At 46.9% G+C, this 19,059-nt stretch overlaps 1 protein-coding gene across 2 annotated transcripts in view; it reads right to left on the reverse strand.

Moving 5' to 3' along the window:
- Positions 1 to 19,059, reverse strand: part of LMF1 (lipase maturation factor 1) — a 195,938-nt gene that overhangs the window by 121,817 nt on the left and 55,062 nt on the right. For both annotated transcript variants that reach the window (XM_050906150.1, XM_050906149.1), the window contains exon 3: positions 506 to 571. In XM_050906150.1, the coding sequence (XP_050762107.1) occupies positions 506 to 571 (66 nt within the window). The remainder of the gene's footprint in view (positions 1 to 505; positions 572 to 19,059) is intronic.

Raw genomic sequence — 19,059 nt, forward strand, 5'->3', positions numbered from 1 at the left:
AATACAAACCACAGTTTATAATCAGAATGCAATGTAATCACTGAAACAGATGTCAAAAAGATAAAACCGTATAATTCTGAATTGCCAACGATTAGCGCTGTGCATCTTGGAGACCACTGAGATGCTCTATTTCTGTCTACATATGTCCGCATTTTGGAAGCATAAGCAAAAAGCATTCAGCACAATGCTACGGAAAACTCCGTTCTGTTCCTCCCCTGTAGCATTTTTACAGAGGGAGTTCTCAGTGAGGCTCAGGTTTGCTCCTGAATCAGTCCATGATGGGGAGGGGAGGGAAGGAGAGAAATTGGTCTTTTAGGACCGTGGTTGGGAAAAATAGTATCACCAAGCTGGCATATGGACATTGACTGCGTTGCCAGAGACAGAATGCTATGATAAAGAAAGAAAACATGGAGAGCTGCCTGGCAGAAGAGAAAAGGTTAGAGCAAATTTTTCTACCAAAGTAAAGCAGACAAGAGGAATCAGTTTTAATGTGCAGATCGCTCACCTCGTAGTGATAATCCATGCAAGTTAACTCTCTCCAGCAGCGATCTCCTCGAATTTTAATCAGCCCCTGGGGAAGGAAAAAAAAGAAAAAAAAATACTGTCACAAATATTTTATTTTACTTTATCTTGTACGTCAAGGTATTATCTCAAGATGCCAAATACTCTGGTTAAACTACAGGGAGAGCCTGTAATGGCAGGGAAGTGCAGAGGCTGGAACGACCCCCCGGAGACCCACGGCACATCTGCACCCCAGGCCCAGTCGTTGTCCCCGAGGGAACATAACACTATGAGAGCTCCAATGTGACTCCTTCCACTGCCTGTTTACTGAAAATTGGACCCAAAGTCCTTGTGGAATATGCCACATCACTTAAAGGGTGCTGGAAGACACCATACCCACACCCGAGCCTCTGCAGAGCAGCTATGAGCAGCCCAGAGCTCCCAGCGTCGGCTTCCAGCATCGCTGGGGAGGAGGCAGGGAGGCGCAGAGCATCGAGAAGCAATAGGAAAAACCAGGCTCTGCCGCTGGGACATCTCTGTGTAACGGACTGAAAAGTTACCTGCAGACCTAAACACAGCCGTGTTCACAATTTTAAAATCCAGACCCAATTCTCTCCCTCTCGCAAAGCCGTCTCTGCTGCCTACAGAAAAGGATATAGTGACACAGACTGGGATGGGGACCCTGCAGCCTCACCAGCCCTGAGCTGGATACAGAGATGCAATCAAAGTAATTAGAGAAACAAAAGAGGAGAAGGGGAAGGAGGCTGACAGATCTAAACACAGATGAATGCGCTAATGACAGGTCTGCTCCACCTTAGGTTAGAGGTTGGCAATGAAATAAGCAGGTATCAGAGGTTGCTGTGCACTGATATTTCAGGGCAACAAGAGGGTGAAATTTCCAAATCAGTGGGTCCATTCCAGGGCTGGCAGTAATATTGGGATTAAATTTCTTTGCCTCAGTGATGAAGAGTAGAAAGGAATCAGTCGTCCACAGCAGGAAGGACACCTGGCCAGGGATGAGCCTGCTAGCAGGAAGCCGTGCAATCAAGCCGTGCCAGCCTGAAGGTATGCGGGTTCAGCCTGACGGCTTTGATGTATGGCGGAAAGGTCCCTGATTAGGATCACAATATCCCAAATTGAGGAAAGCTTCACTAGTCAAAAGGTTGAACCAGCTCTATCATCTGCATACAATTAGGAGGTATTTGCCTACCTCTGACATTGCCCCTAATTACAACGTTCCTGCCTTCCTTAGTAGAAAAGTACAGGCAGTTTCTGTAAGGACCCATTCCCGGCTACACCAGGAGCACCCTGAAGCTTCTTTACCTTTGCAGTAGGGAAGGTTTTCAAGAAGACACCAGTGACCTTTCAGTGCTAAAATCTGAGAGCTCAGAGGAGGAGGAGATTCCAGCACTACAGCACATCCTGGCCTACTGGTTTCATCCAAATTGCTAAAAAAACCTTTCACTTGCAGCATTAAATAAAGTTTAGCAGGTTTGGGGCTCACGAAAAATTCCAAATTCCAGTTACAGACCCCCCCAAACTGTCCAGACCTCATAAGTAAATATCCAGAAATATCCAGTTCCCAAGGCTGTATATGGGCTGTATGATGTCTGAGAGCCCAGGGCTGCTGAGCGTGGAAAAGAGAGGACAGAGCAGAGTCTAGTAATTCCTGACTGATACAGACGGGGTCAACTGGGAACGATTATTGACCATTTCTCCTGATACAAGACGTAAAGGCAATCTGATGGAAGGATCGAGTAGCTGGTTTAGAAACGAACAAAAGACGTACTTTTCCACACAGCAGATCATTTACTTTATGGGAGCCAAAAGTACAAATGTGTTCAAAAGGAATTAGACACATTCCCAGAGGACAGGCTCAGGGTAACTTCTGAACACAACCTCCTCCCCGGAAAGTCTCTAAACGACTTGACTGCCAGGAGCTGTGAGAAGCTGCCCCAGAAGATCACTTTATGTTTTATATTCCTCCCCAAGCATCTGCTAATGGCTGCTATTAGAGACAATATAAGAAGTTAGTTGGACCTTGAGCTTAACTCAACATAGACTTTCTTAAGCAAACAAAGATCCACAAAAATAGTTACAAGCTTATTTGGCAGGTAAATTAATAGGAAATAGGCACCTTTCTTGGTCCTGGTTTTGGCTGGGACAGAGTTAATTTTCTTCTTAGTAGCTGGTACAGTGCTGTGTTTTGGATTTAGTGTGAGAATACTGTTGATAACATGCTGATGTTTTAGTTGTTGCTAAGTAGGCTTATCCTAAGTCAAGGATTTTTCAGCTTCCCATGCTCTGCCAGCAAGCAGGTGTGCAAGGAGCTGGGAGGGAGCACGGCCAGGGCAGCTGACCCCAACTAGCCAAAGGGATATTCCATACCATAGAACGTCATGCCCAGTATATAAACTGGGGGGAGTTGGCCAGGAGGGGCGGATCGCTGCTCAGGCATCGGTCAGCGGGTGGTGAGCAACTGCATTGTGCATCACTTGCCTTTTCTTGGGTGTTATTTCTCTCTTCTTTTGTTATATTCCTTTTCATTACTATTATTATTATAATAATATTTTATTATTATTGTTATTACTGTATTTTATTTTACTTCAGTTATTAAACCATTCGTATCTCAACCCATGAGTTTTACCTCTTTTTTTCGATTCTCCTCCCCATCTCACTGGGAGGGGGGAGCAGTGAGCGAGCGGCTGCATGGTGCTGAGTTGCCAGTTGGGGTTAAACCATGACAGCCTTATACCAGATGATGTTTAGACATGTATGTCTTGTGAACAGGGGTGACCCCAGTAGCCTTCAGTAGGGCTATTTACAGCCTTAAATTATACCTGTTATCAGGCACGTTGCTGAGTTCAAGCGGATTTCACCCATCTGCCGTTCCAAATTATTTTTCCTTTTTTTTCCTAGTCATAAAAAAATGAAATATTTTTCATGCCAACGCTAACTGAAGAGGACAGTAAAAAGAAACTATTACACATTTTCAAAATCTGTGAATCCAGACAATTTACATCCTGTAATTTTTAGCCAAGAATAAACCTGGAGAACCTGGTGGAGTTCAGGCAGTAAAAGCCTAAACTCCTCATGGCACATCTCACGGAGCAGGATGGAAATCCCCCCTGGCAGGGCCATTTGTACACAATACCATCCTGTGGTCAACGAAGAAAACGCCAGATAGACAGCACAGGCCCCACGAGCTCTCAGCATCAACTATCAGCTGCAGGAAAAGCATCACCTCACAGAGGCAAACGCTAGAGATGCAACAGAGCAAACTGACGCCATCATAACCAGCAAGGAAGAAGAAGGAGATACAGTAAAGGGTAATCATTATTTTACAGAAGTGATTGATAAGGAAGATAGCAATAAAGCAAAGGTTTCTGTGGCGTCTTACGCAGCTCTGTACAACACGGGAATGAGGAAGGGTACCAAAGCAACGTGGGGCACGCTCCGTCTCCGGAGGGTGGGCAGCCTGCGGGATGCTGGTACCCTGCACATCCCTGCTGGCCTTCAGACCTGTAAAACTCCCCGAGAGCTACACTGAAGCCTGAGCACTGGCCCTCCCAGCAGGCTCCGGAGGAAAGAGGCACCTTCAAACCTCGTGCATGCTGTCATCTTACACAAGTTGCAACGGGAACGGCTGGGGGTGGCTGCACGCACGGCTGAGAGGGGTCCCCACCAGCAACTCAGACCTAGAAATACCCTGGCCCAGGAGGTCTGCATCTCAGCATCATCATGAAAGGGACACCCCCCACCAGCACCACCAAAAAAACCCAAGCAGAGCTGGTCCAAAAGGCACAGATAAAAGCACGATGGATGCAAAGTGATATCATACAAGACTTGCGGGATGGGAAAGCAGGGCGGTGGGTACTGGTGGCTGCTCTGCAGTTTTACTGTCTAGTGAGTTATTCAGCAGATCCCGTCACTCTCTTCTCTATCACTCTGCGAGGGCTGGAGCAGGGGAGGCAGGGACAAGACAGACTCGCTGTCAACAGTCACGGCTTCATCTCCCCCTCCCGAATCATCCACAGCTCGCTCTGCCCCTCGAACCTTTTCTAAAATTACAGGATACGTTGATAGCATCTCACAGGATGTGCCGCAGCCGGCAGCCCTGTCAGTGGCAGGACGGACACTAAGAAAGGCTCTGTGCAAGAATGCTGAAATATTAAAAAAGGACAGCTATCTTGATGACCTTCCCTCCTACCTTGCTGAGGCTGTTATCAAGTTCTATTATTCAGCAGGGATAATTAAAACAAGTATATGATAGAAAAGCACCGTACCGAAAATCAAAATCTTTCCTGCAATGAGTCACTAAGGGAGTTAATCACATTTTGTTTACTATAAAGCTTTTAAACAGGGAAGTCACTTAAAGCTCTTAATATCAAATCTGTTTTTCAGCACAGAAAACTCCCACTCTCATAATTAGGGGGCGTTTCAAGTCTTCTTTACCGTGCTGCTGTCTTCAAGTCCACTTCGACTCCCACACTGGCGTGTGAGTTTTCCAGTTTTCAAATGAAGTTGGACCAAGAAACAAGAGCATGTGGTGCAGGAAAATCTACGTGCTCTGGAGCTTCATCTCTGCTGAGGAGGATCGCGAAAGGCGAACGAGCCATGGTGGCTTGCTAAATAATCCTGCCGTGAAGAGCTGTGGATCCCTGGGTATGGACACACCCAGGACGAGCTCTGACATACCTTACTGCTCCGACGGACTCTGTTTTTACACACTCTCCCCTAATTATTTGGCTCCTGCTGACATTTTTGGAAGACAGCTCCTGTTCTCTTGAAGACGCAAACTTAGTTTGAGAAACGGTATCTGGGTCCAAGTCAGCACAGGAGGACAAAAGGAGGAGGGGAGCAAATGGGGATCCCCACATCTGCTGGAGTTTCACATTTACTGGATTTCTCTCAGTCTGCTAACAATTCCCAATCCATTTTCAAGATTCCTGTGTGTATATTGAACTGGCCTGGACTCCACAGCTGCAGCAGATTATGCTGCCATACCACAGATCAAAGCACGGGGAAAAATCCCCATCCCCTGCTCGCAGACAAGCAGAGGCTAGTGCATCTCGGACGTACCCCAACTGTCCTCTCTTCGGATGAGGAGAGGACGTGCGAGGGACCAGAAGGAAAAGGAGCCAGAGGGTATGTGCATGGGACAACCCCACGAGACTCCAGCAGACCTGGAAGACCCTCCTCTCGTTTGGACATCAGCTACAAACGTCTTGCAAGGAGTATTTTGGGGGCAAATATTAAGCAGAGTTCAAGAGGTGAACGATACGGACAAATTAAATGGAAAACAAGGAAAGGAAAGAAATCATTTAGCAGCGCTTTGGAGAGCAGGGCTCACATCCCCAAAATCGCGTTTCTAACCACTTCCTTCCTGCAGGGCATTGCAGTCAGACCTCGCACCTCTGGCTACCTCCTGGTAGCGTTGCTTGAGCAGAAGGAAATGAGAGAAAGGGAACAGCCCATCTTTAGGCTCTAATGCAGCAAGGTACTCAGTTTTAAGTATATGATTGAAAACGAGCTCCACAGATCAGCCCTAGGTGGGACAGATTTAAGAACAAACCTGGTGTTTTGCTGCGTTAAGGCTGTGTTGGAGGCAATGCCTGTCAGAAAGACCAGGATGGAAATGTTTTAACAAAGGACTTTTCCGTTACATTTGGGGGGCATTTTTTGAGCGTAGGATTCTGCCTGATACCTTCAAAGTCCAAGAACACATAAAGGCATTTAGAACGTTCAGTAGCCTCCAGGCAGCAGCTACCACAAACCTGCTGTACCAGCCTCCAGCTTAATAGCTCTTTCTCTCACGTGTACAAGTCTTTAGTTTTTGTAAAGAATAAGTTCAAGGCTCAGGAAGCAAATGAAAAAAAGCAACACTTGCAGAGCCCTCTTCATGTTTTCCAGTCTTTGGTGTTCTCCATGCCAAGCCTGGTTCCCTTCCATCCCTCCCAACTTTAATTCCTCCCTGTGGTGTTCAAGCATCTCTAGGTACCACGTGTTTTTTGATACAACATCAAAACTGACCTGTTAGCTCAGCGCTAATTAATGCTGTCAGAAGTTGGCCATGCTTACAGGTAGGCAATAAGCAGAAAAATATTTCCAAGGGCAGCCACTGTTATCTCCTGAGAAACCGCTGCCATACACAGGGCAGGGTCTTGCCAGCCCCTGCTTACTGAAGAGCGGAGCTCTTTACTGAGCTCCAGTTGCTTGGTGATAAAAAACGACAGGTAAGTGTTTACCCACTGTAATTCACCTTGAAGACCGGACCACACCTCAACGTACTAAACCATCCCAGCTTTGAAGCATCCCGAAGATGCGAGTACAGTAAGACACCATCACGAAGAAGCGAAAAGCCTTTCTCATCCCACTTTCAGCTCCTTGTCCAACACAATCATCTCCCTGTCTTTTTAATAAACTTGCAAAGTTAGGCTGCCTGCAAAGCGGGGGCTACGTGCCAGCTGGTAACGTCATTACTCCTGGTTATCTTACAACACACTGACCACATTTCACAAGTCTGAAATAAAGAAGAAAACCTCCAGATCCCAGGCAATTTGAAACAGCACCTGACACCACGCTGCATGTGGGTATTTACTATTTGCACGGCGATAGCGCCGAGGAGTTAGTGCCACCAAGCAGGACCCCGTCGGGCGGGATGCTGCACCAACGCAGAACGAAGCCGTGAGCCCCACGGGTACCTCACAGAATCATTTAGGTTGGAAAAGACCTTTAAGATCATCGAGTCCAACCTTAACACTGCCAAGTCCCGCTAAACCATGTCCCTAAGTGCCACGTCTACATGTCTTTTAAATACCTTGCACCAGCCAGGAGCACTTGGTCTTGCGGCACGCAGCTTCCTCTGTCAATTCAAGTCACTGCTATTATAAGAAGTCATTGTTCCCATTTATACACGTTTTTATATTATTCCAGCTTGGCATAATGCTCCTAATATTGGCACATGGCAATGTAATCATTTGTGAGACACGGAAAAGATGTGCTATAGGAAGCACAGTGCACTAACTTGTTTCTCCTTTTCTAAATTCCAAGATGACTTGAAAAGTTTTTTTTCCTTTTTTTAAGTTGGCAAATTTAGGAAGTTTCTTCCTAGTTCTGAGCTAGCAGAGCATTAGCTAAAAACTTGAATTCTGCATTTATTTTGACATAAGGATTGGAGACTAATGGGCAGGAGATAGGGATTTTTGAAAACATTTTTGTGTGTGTGCGTGTCGGGAGGGGACAGGAAAATGGCTTTTAAAGTTTATTTTCTTTTCCCAATGATAAAGGCAAATGCATGCTCACATGCTTACAGCCCCAGGAAAAAAACAAGCACCCCCCAGAAACGCTGGCTCTGTTTGCACATTGGGGGTGGGTGAAGGGACTTTCAAAGCCCTGCATATCAGAAGGGAAAGGTATTCAGCAATACAAATTAAATATAAGCTAAAGGGAAGGAAACAGGTGGCTAAGTGAACTAGCAATTGCCCTTTCACCTCCCTGGCCTTGCTTTGAATCCAGCTCTAAACAGAATTATTAAATTCATACTGATGGGACGGTGGCTACAAAGACACCGGGGTTTGATCATGTCGGCCGAGCTCGTGGCAGCCAGAACGTGCACACAAGCCCCTTCCAGTAATAAGAAAGCCTGGCCTGGGGAAGGGGAAAGTTGAGATCTTTGTCATATTAATTTACAGCTGACTGCGGCTCCAGGCCATTCTGCACACTCAGAAATCTCCTCGCGCTGCTGTCCGCATGAGAACTATAAAATGTTCACCCTGGATTGAATTAGCATCCAGAATGAAATATGCGCTCAATACCTTCTCCCCTACTAAGTTTGCTCCCTTTAGGGCATGGCTGAGGAGCGCAGGGGAGGACGGAGATGCAGCACCTGCTTGTACTTCGAAAACACCAACCTCCGGGGCTCCCAGGCTCTCACAATTAAGGTGCATTATATTCACCAGCATTTTTCACAGGGGAAGGAAAATTACATTTAGGACTTTTTTTTTTTTTTTTTTTTAAATGGTTTTCAATAAAATGCCTGGTTTTAATCACCAGAGCCACTCTGCTGTCCTCGCTCAGCCCCCATGCACCTTCCATCCACCAGCCCTGCTCTGCGTCCATGCATTCACGGCCACATATAAATAACATTTCCCAAACTCAGCCGATGTGTGTCCTGGATACACCACAGGTGTCACGGATGACTTTTGTCACTGAACTTTTATTTTATTTGTTGGCTATACATAAGATATTGGCTACGTGGAACAAGACCCTATTTTGCCTCCAGCATCATCACTAGCTTTCATAGCTTAATACAGTGTTAAAGGAAAGATGACCACGCAGTCACTTGAGCAGATCCACAAGCAACCAGAGAAAAAAAATATATTTCCCAGCAAATTCTTAGCAAAACCCACGCTGCAAAAATTCATCCTCCTGCCTGCCTGCTGCAGGACTTGACCCAGCCAGCAAGGCACCGAATGAGTTCGGTTTATAAAACTCAGTAAGTCTACTGAAAACTAGCTATTTATGACTAATAATTCTCTTTCAAATGCAGCAGATTGTTGAATACATTTGCAAGGTTTGCCAACTGGTGGCCAGGGGACTTTGGGGGTGGAAATCATAGAATCATAGAATTCTATCAAAGCAAAATCACTCCTTCACTCCCACTGAATCAATTCCAGTCTTGCTTGATTGAGTAACCTCACATGCCCCCTCTCTGTCCCCATCATTGAAAGAGTATCCAATAAAAGGGACTTCAGGGGAAATTAAGCCATAGAGAGGAAGTTTACAAACAGCTTTTGATTTCTACATTTGATGAGTTTGATTAAATCGTGGCAGAAATCCCAAACCTAAGGCCACGGCACACGGTGGCACAGGGAACGTAACACGGGACTGGAAGGCAGAACCAAAGAGGGATGCGAGCCGTGCAACTGCCGGCTGCATCCTCCGAAGACACCTCGCTGTTTGGTTTTAGGGTACTGAAATCTGAATTTGCACTGTGGCATGCTGGGGATCGCCTTCTGAAATCACAGAGAGGATGAGCATGTGAAGATAATGGGTCCTCGCTTTTCTACTGCATTTTTTCAGTGAGAGGAGCACACCTGGACACTGCTCCTTTTTATTGTATCATCCCTAGCTCCTGCCATTAGGATTAAGCTAAACACTGAGCTGTGAAGACTGCCTGGTCCCTGCTACCACTGGCAGAGGCTCCATAAGGGGAACCCCCCCTGAACCCCCAGAACCTGCCCCAGACCTTCTGGATCTGCAGAAGGCTCGGAGCATGGGAACCATGCGGGTCCGTCGCAGGAGAGATGGAGAGGAGCCTTTCCACCGCGTTTACATCACAGCCACCACGGACAATGAGACTCACAGAAACTCATCTCCAGTCTCCCCCCTCTGAGGGTCCTCCACCCGGCTGCCCACTGCACAACCCAAAGCTGTCATCCCACCTGGATGCAGCTCAGCCACCCCAACGGAGACGAGGGGGAGCCTCCTCCAGGGAAGGTCCACGTGGGTCTAACCTCCAGCTCCCCCAGACCTCCCACTAAGCTCTCACCCCATCTCTGCCCCACGCAGATGGGCACTGGCCACAGTCTTTGCTCTCCAGCTTTACTTCAGACCTCTCTTTCTCTCCTTCCTGTGTTCACTCTCCTTTCAATTGCCTTTCTAATTAGTCAGTCCTCTTCTAATTAACCCTGCCTACGCCCAAACAAAATCCACAGCATTGCCCTTGCTCCCTCTCCCCTATCAACTCCACCAGCCCCACTTTTGTCCCTGACCCCCTTCCCCAAAAGACCAAACCCAGGCACAAGTATCAGTTCAAGATGCACCATCACAGACAACTCCATAAGGATTTTACGCTTTGCATAAGGAGCAAAACATCTCCAAAGAAGATAAACTGTTTCCTTATTTACTCGATGCCAGCAAACATGATTCACGGACCCAGGGGTGATCCATCACCCGTCGCTGCGGAGCGGTGCCGCATCCTGCTCCGCACGCCCCTGAGCCACGCAGCTCTGGCTCCGATGCCGCTCGAAGGCAGGGAAGCGGCTGAACTCCGACACGCCAAATCCTTCCTTTTCATCTTACGCAGATTGCTCTGCCCAACTGTACCCCTTTCAGGCTGCTGTACTTTGGTGATTCAAAATGAAAAAAAGCCTAAATAATTAAAATGTCATTCAAGCTCTAAGCCGATATGAGTCACTGTTACAAAAAATATCTTAAAAATTCTTTCAGGAGTGGGGGATAATTATATTCCTCCCTATCTATTGATTTTTCTCTACAATGCAGATGTCAGATTTTCCACGGTTTTTTTTTTTCTTTTTTTTTTTTTCCCTGGAGTGAGTGTCAAGGAGGAACAAAGCACTCTTTGAGACTTTTTCAGCCCAAAATTAATTCTGAAAAAAATGGTACAGACAGGCCAATAGCACGGGAAGCCGAGAAAAAGCCTGGTGACTCAAGCTATGTCTGCAAAACCCCTATTGATACCGGCTCTGGAGAGAAGGGTGGGGTACGGGGCACCAGTGTTATAAATTTAGAGTCAATTTAAAGACCTTCTTTCTGTGTCTTCACAATACAAAAGATGGGCAAAAAAGAAAAATAATCTCAATGAAGGGCAATCCTAAATTCTAGATCTTAATTTTTCTCATAATATGAATATGAAATGCTCCCAGAGAAAATCCCAAATGCTGCCTTGCACTTCACGCACTCAGCCACCCACCAGCCTCTGCTACCCACAGAAAAAGTGGTTTCAACATCTTTTGAAAGCCAAACATATACCAGTGCATTCTGAAGACAAACTGGCTGTAATTTAGACCCCAAGTTCACGGAAAAGGAAGGAGCTTTACAAAGTTAAAATTTAAAATAAAAAAATTGTTTAAGGACTATAGGACAGGGCTGCAAGGGGACAGCCAGCTACGCTGCTCCTCAATCCCGCCGGACCCCGGCACCTGAAGCACTCAGATCCGCGGGACCTGACATGATGCCTTTAGACCACAACAGAAATACTAAAGTGCTTCGAGTTTTCCTGCTGTTATGCACTAGGTCGCCCAGCCTGCTTGCTGCCCGTCTGCTCCAGCTTTCTTCTGCTTTTGAAAGGATAAATCTTGAAAAATTTCTGGATTTTATTTCAGCCTCAATAATAAATATCATGCCCAAATGCTGTATTCACCAGGGGAAAGATGCTTGACGGGTGGGACACTACAGCAGCAGCACAATCCTTCTGCTGGACGTGTAAAACTGCCTCTGAACTCCATGACATTGTTTTATGACTTTTTTTTTTCCTATATACCTCATAATGGACACAATATTTAATTCCCAAGACCAGCAAGGGCTCTAGCTTTTTGAAAATTCAATACATTTTCTACAGTCCTTTTATGCCTCAAGGTTCACGTTATGGCTATCGAAATTGTTGGCATACTTTTAAATATTTGCATAATTTATGAGCCCAAATCTTCAACTGCAGAGTGCTCTGGCGCAGGGCTTGCCACAAACCCCGCTGGCGGCAGAGGCTGGATTTGGGCCAGACCTACCCAGACCCTCCGCGTCTCCCTCGCCCTCCCATCTCCCACCTGCAGGCTCTGCCGGATGGTTCAGGCTCTGCGGCGCAGGAAGGATGATCTGGATCGCGTGCGCTGCACAGGGGTGTTTTATTCCTTTCTTTAAGAAATGCCACACAGGGAAGACGTGACACAGGTATTAGGCTTTTTGGAAACTTTTTTCTACAACTCTGACAGTAGCAAACTAAAGGCTTTAAAAAGAGCTGTACCTGATGTTCATAGAAGCCCCTCATCAAATGAACAGCCGGTAATTCAAATCTCTCCTGCTTCTTCCATGAAAAGAGAGAGAAATAACGGGCTAGAATACCTCTTCCTTAGCCAAAGAATGACAGGCTTATGCTCCTCAGATGACACTGCTGTTTAAATAGCTTTATTCTGTACCTCGCGCATCAGTTCAAAGCCCACAGTCAGCCTTATTCAGGTCCAAGCCTGCGCCAAGATGACGGCACTTCCCCATCATCTGGAGAACATTAGTTCTGGTCCAACATTAGCAGATTATAAGACTAGGCTCCAGATTCTCTGGAACAACCCACCTTCAGGTGAACAATCCCTATCTGCCTGGTACCCTCCCGCACAGGCAGGGACGGGCTCCGAGATGGCCCCAGGACCTTAAGCCGATGGGACAGGTTCCACCCGCAGAAGAGGTGAACATCTGGATTCTGCTGCAACGGGCACAGGTTGGTCCAACACAAAAGCTAAACCGGAGTCGCCACAAGACACAACAGCAAAGCACCTCAACTCCACGGACTGGAAAACACTTTTCTGAAAGAGAAGTCACTGGTGTTGATTTTTGGTTTATGTGTTGCTGTTTTTTCCCCCAGCTACCAGAAAGACCCTTTGAGAAGCCACCATGACTGCACCAGCATCTGATTGACTTTGAAGACAGCGCTGCAAGGAGTGGGTAAAAGGGATTTTGAAAAGTACTTGGCATTAGCGGCTCCCTGCCTTTTACAGCCACCGAAGGAACAACAAGTCTTCCTGCCAAGGGCTATTACTAGACAAATGGAGAGAGATCAGAGGCACAAAGGAGGTTGCTAAGGAGTCAAGTGTGGGATCCCTGCAGAGAGGAGGAGGGCTGCAGCTGGGACGGCAAAGGTCAGAACATTGCAGACATCATTTTCCAAAAATTCCCATGAAGCCCCGGCGCGGGAGTCGGGAGCCTGGCCCCGCCGTGCTCGCCTATGAATAATGAGAAAGCCATAAAAGAAAGCTCCCTTTCTTCCCTCCTACCCACGCTAATGTAATAAAACAAATTAGAATAATTATTCTCAATTTCAGAGCCATAATGCCCAGGATCAGGGCACGCTTGTCACTGAAATGACAACTACATCCGTTTGATTCTTCTTCTTTTTTTTTTTATATTTACAGAGATCGCCTAAATTCCAACTTTTATTTCATTACATCTAATGCAATTTTACTACAGGCATCCAGATTCTGTTTGCTTCAAAGTCTTCATTATTTTTGCCAGAAAGTTCATCTCCCTTATTAGCTAATCACATCCCCACCCTTCCCAGTAACCTTTAAAATGCCACCCACGTTATGACACTTTTAACAGAATCCAAGCAAAAACAAAACAAGAAAAATGAAGAGTTTAACATGAACCACTAGTTTCTAAAATAATTCACTGCAGTTGGTTAAAAGAAACGTTTTTTTCTAATAGTAAAGAAAATTAGAAATAATGTTAAAAGAGATTAAATACCTAATGATATACAAATAATCTGGAAATAATCGATCCTTTCTCTGTGAAAACACATCTCTGTGAAAGATGGACAACATTTACTAGGAAACAATGATGAGAATTTAGTGGAAGAATTTATTGCTAATTATTATAAATCTTTTTGCACTATTTCTTTCCCAAGACTACCACTTTAAATGATTTTTTTTCCTCCTGTATAAAGGAGAAACATATCTTTTGTGTAGACTTGAAATGCCAGAGGATTTAAATTATTTTCTAAGTCTCTGCCTGCCAAAAAATGCTCCAGGACTCCTCTGTTCTGCAGCGGCTTCTGCCGAGGATGTACTTGAACAGCTCGGAGAGGCAGAGCTCCAAGTTGTGCGGGTTCAGCCTGTAGTTACATTCAGAAAGGGAAATCCGGGAAGTAGGGGGGAAAAAAAAGAAAAAAAAAGAGAAATTTTGTTTACAGGAATTAAACCAAGGGGAGGGACCGCCAAGTCACAGATCACAACTTGCAAAGATGCACTTGGGTTTCCCTAAATTCCCACTGTGCCCCTCAGGACCTTCTGCGTGACGTACCCTGCATAAGGAGGAGTGGGGGGAGCGACTCCTGGGAAGGGCTCTCCAATACCTGAAGATAAAGGTGAGAAGAAAACCCCTTCCCTGCGTGACCCCGTCCCCGGCTCCCGGTGTGCCACCAGCCTGGCGAGCAGGGAGCAGCCCCTGCAACAGTTTTAAGGGCACCACACGAGGAAGACGTCAACAACACTGCACGCACAGCAGATTATTAGAATATTATTATATAAAAATACATATATATTATAAATACTATTATTATATTTTTACATAACACACGTATTAAAGGATCTAATTCTCAGGGCAAACTTGAGGCTTGGGCTTAAGCTGCTCAAGCTCACGGCCCCGGCCGGGGAGCGGAGCCTGTAGGGCACGGACCCATCTGCACACAGACCTTGCGGAGTCCTCCCAACCCCAACACCTGCATCAGCCAGTGATAGATTGGCAGCTTTAAATCTGAATTTCCTTGCTTTGGGCACTTTTAAATTAAAGTGGTAATGTGCTTTAAATCCTGTTTCCCTGCTTTTTCACTACACTCTTCAATCCTTTCCTCCAGAAACTAATCAAGATGTCTCAGACTCACTTATACTCTGCTCCAGCCACCTTCCCTGGTAACTTATTCCATATGTCTGTGATCCTTTGCAAGACACAGCTCCACCTTAATTCCCTATTTACTTCCAGTTTCCCAACGTGCTGTTACACTCCCAGTGCTTGAATCCCCCCCACCCCCTCGTTGCATCTCCAGTAGTGGTGATTATTTGTACAGAACATCACATCATCAAGCTGGCAAACATTATCTACCTAGTCCTTTGACTAACGTACACATCTCAACAGTGCTGCCTGCTCTCTGCTAATGGGGCATTGCAAATCCATCCTGATGCAAAGTAAAATGCTTATTGAAAACCATTGAGAAACGACCACCTCTCCATTAACAGTCCAAACAAGCCATGTTGCATGCGTACGGGCTCACCTGTATATACGTGTCTATAAAGCATTGCTGCTAGCAGAGCACCAGCATCTCCACCTGGTTACGGCAATGGGAAAAGGACCCAGAGAAGAGGTGCAGGACAGGTCGGTGCAGAGAAGCTGCGCAGGTGACTTCCGAGGTGCACGGTACTGCCCGTGAGCAGAGGGGCACCGATGGGTCCCGTCCATCACAGAGGGTCCATGACCCAAAAACCAGGGAAAGCGCCTGTCAGTTCTCCATTTCCTTCAGGACACACTAAAAGCATTTTCCCTCCCTTGTTGGCCAGGTCTGAAAATGCCTTGTGTCAGTGACACCGGCTCCACTCCCTGAGCGAGAGCACCCAAGAGACCCGGACCAAAGTGGGCAAATCCCAGCACCAGCCCACTACCGTTTAATAATGGCAAGCAGCCGTGCTGGCCTGGGACGGCTGCTCCTGGACCATAGCTCTGCTGCCATGAAACAGGGATGCAGCAGGCTTGCAAGAACAATTGAGTTGGAATCTCGAGGCGTTTAACCTTCTTGATCACCGATATTCCCACTGACATCTCCCTTGCTTAGAGCCCCCATCGGGATGGGATCCATATGATCAGCATAGCAGCCACCAGCCCTCAGCTGTGTGTAATACAGAGAACTGCCAGGCTCCACATTAGTGTCCCACAAAGAGAAAGGCGGGGAGGGAAGAGGCACAGGATACGGCTTTAAATGGAGATGATGAAAAGCCACATAAATTGAAGCACACCATCACTGCTGGGCGCTTCCAGAGGGACCACTAACACCCGACAGCGTCGCGGCTGTGTGCAAGCAGCACACACTCGCATTCGCCCTGGTGCAAGAAAACTCAGATCTTGCTTCTCAGTCTCAGCTCTTGCTTCTCGTTGGCCTTGAGTCCAACCTGACCTAAAGGCATTTCATGTGCCTCATGTTTTACAGGAGGAACACCAGCCATAAACGGATAATGACATTTCCATGCTGCTTTTGGCACCAGCCCTCCAAGTGCCAGCTGCACAGCTGCAGCTGCACAGAGCTGCAGTAAAACAGCAGCAGCTCACGCTTCCAGGCAGGGTTCCCTCACACGACTTTCCCCGCTAACTTCATCTGCGGCATCAATCCAGGCCGTGCACGGCTGATACACACTCGTTAAAAACCTACACACATACTTCGAATATCTCCAAACCTGAAATAACACAGAGCGGGAGAGACAGCACACGTGCAAACGCTATCACGCACCCCCATAAAAACCACTCATGTCTCCTCCACTCAAAGCTGCCCGCTATTTAACGCTCTCCCCAGTTAAGCCAAAGATGTAATGATGCGAGGACAGATCTTGGCACAGAGCTGGGCAGGCCTGAACCTGGCTGTGCACGATTCTGGCAGCACCAGGCTCAAAAAACTTGCCCGAGTGGGAAGGGGCCCCGGCACCTCGCTGGGACCGGCACGGCATCCTTTGCCAGACGGGGCTCCCACATCCTCGCTCCTGCTCTGCCCGTGCTCATCCCAGTTCCTCCCTCAGTCCCTGGCTCAGTTTGGGACCTGTTTCGCCATCCCAGTCCCTAAGTCATATTTTCTGTCCCCAGCAGTGGGGCAGTTTTTATAGGGGACTCGCTGCTTACTTTGCTTTTTGACCTGATGAGTCCTTGACCTGTCCCATCATTACCACCATACTTCACCAGCTCCAGTTGGAAAAGGCAATACTATGCCAAGAGTTAGACCTGAACTCATTACACACCCTGTTTATATCTGCTTTATTGACAGAAAGATGTGCTGATAGGAGGGAACAGCCCCACATTTAACTGCCTCTTGTCAAAAAAACCCTCTGGTGTGAGACTGGAGGAGCTGTGTATAACAAGCAGAGGCAAACCTCAGGAATAATTGGTGAGGAAATCATAAAAGTCATGTCTACAGTCAAAAGCATCAGCCTTTGCAAGTCAAGATTCAGCTCGATGCGTGCCAAGATGCAGCCTGAGCTCCTCCGCAGCACAGTGTGGCATCACAGTGCAAGCCGCACTGGGGGTGTTAAAGCTCATGCAACGCAGGAAAACCCCACGGCAGAGAAATCAGGAGATGCCCCTGACACCCTGCACTGCTACCCCTTACCCACCGAGGCTGGCTGCAGGGGGCTCAAGGATGAACCTTGTCTAGGGTTCTTCCCAAAATCTAGTTAAATCACGTTCCCATACTCCTATCCCTTTACACGTGTTTTTTCAGTTACTAAGTTTTATCAGTGTTACTATAGTTACACACACAGGTGTTGACGAAAATCAAATTCTCACATTTCTGAGCAAGCATGCACGCAACGTTTCTTAGACACTCAACTAATGAAGAAACAGAAACTATATTTTATGGTTTACGTATGCAATCACTAACGACTTTCAGGATCCAAAGAGCTACTACGAAGTTTCAGCAACATGGTGTTAGCAATTCATCAGCTCACAGCTACTCCCCAGCCTGCCCCCAACACAAGTGGGGCAGGTATTTGGATTCCCCCAGCACATGGTTTTTGCCTGCAGCAGGTAATTACACAGAATATATGAACTCAACAAAGTTGTCATCTACTTTCAAGTCTTTTGCAAAAAAAGAACAGGACTAACATTTGCTGGATGGGGTATTAGCCACAAATTATATTTTCTGATAAAGGAGAGCTCATGAGCAATGCTGCTGCCTATCACACAAAAAACCCCCAAAAGTAAAACAGAAACTTGCCCATCTCAGAGGTAAAGCCCACGGCCTCACCCAGTGCAGCATATGATCATAGCCCTGGTAATTAAACCAGAAGCTCCCCCCAACAGCCCGGCCAGAGCACGAAGCCCAGACAGCACAAATGTGACTTGGCTTTGAAAAGCCACAAGATGCATGGGATATGCTGCTCCACCGAACCAGGGAAGAACAGCTACTCTTCCAATAAGTCCCATTATTGGGGATCAGGCGATTATAAAAATCTCCAGTTTGACTAAACGGCTGCCAGGAGCCGAGAGCCCCTCAGAACCCCCAGCCTGCAGCAAGGGGCTCAGAGAAGAGGCTGACCCAGACCGGGGAGCTGGGCCAGCAGCACGCAGACAGCCCCACCGTCCTCAAAACCATCAAACGCACCGAGTCCAACAACAGCTCTACAGGGAACGGAGCAGCTGGAAAACAAACTCTGTCTGCTGAAAAATATATATACATTTGAGAGAGGGCCGAGGCTTTGAGAGCACAGCATCGTGCCTTCGATGTCTCCCCAGGTAGCTGCAGATGTCAAAACACCTAATTACCACCAGGCAACATTGCCGAGCAAGGCACCTTACTGACAGCGCAGGCTGCTTCTTTCGGCAAGTCACCATGGTTTGGTTAACGTCCTTGGTTAATGCCTGACGGGCTGAGCACGCATCTTTGCTTACGAACCTCTTGATTCTTGTGGAAACACAAAACAATGCTTTGCATCTTCCAAGCTTCAAGAAATCAGTGACAGAGAGTCGCAAGCAAAACGATGAAGACATCAAGTCACCGAGCACTTCTGAGGCAAATCAACCCTGTAAATGTCTGTTTGCATCACTTATTTCCTAACAAGCTGCTCACTCACACAAAGGGACCGCTATTCTGTTGCCTCTGCATGTTCCTAAGAAGCATCCGTCTTTACATCCTGCACTAATGGATTATTAGGAACATCAAACATATAGATTGAATCACATAATTACGCCTTTTAAAAAGTCAGCAATATTTGAGATCAGCCCAGCACTTGCTGCCAATCAAACCCGAGAAGCAGAGCCTGCCTGTGCTCCTCGCCTCCTGCAAGTACGTAGCAGGGATTA

This window comes from Gymnogyps californianus, chromosome 15 (assembly GCF_018139145.2).
Source record: "Gymnogyps californianus isolate 813 chromosome 15, ASM1813914v2, whole genome shotgun sequence".
Lineage (NCBI taxonomy): Eukaryota > Metazoa > Chordata > Aves > Accipitriformes > Cathartidae > Gymnogyps > Gymnogyps californianus.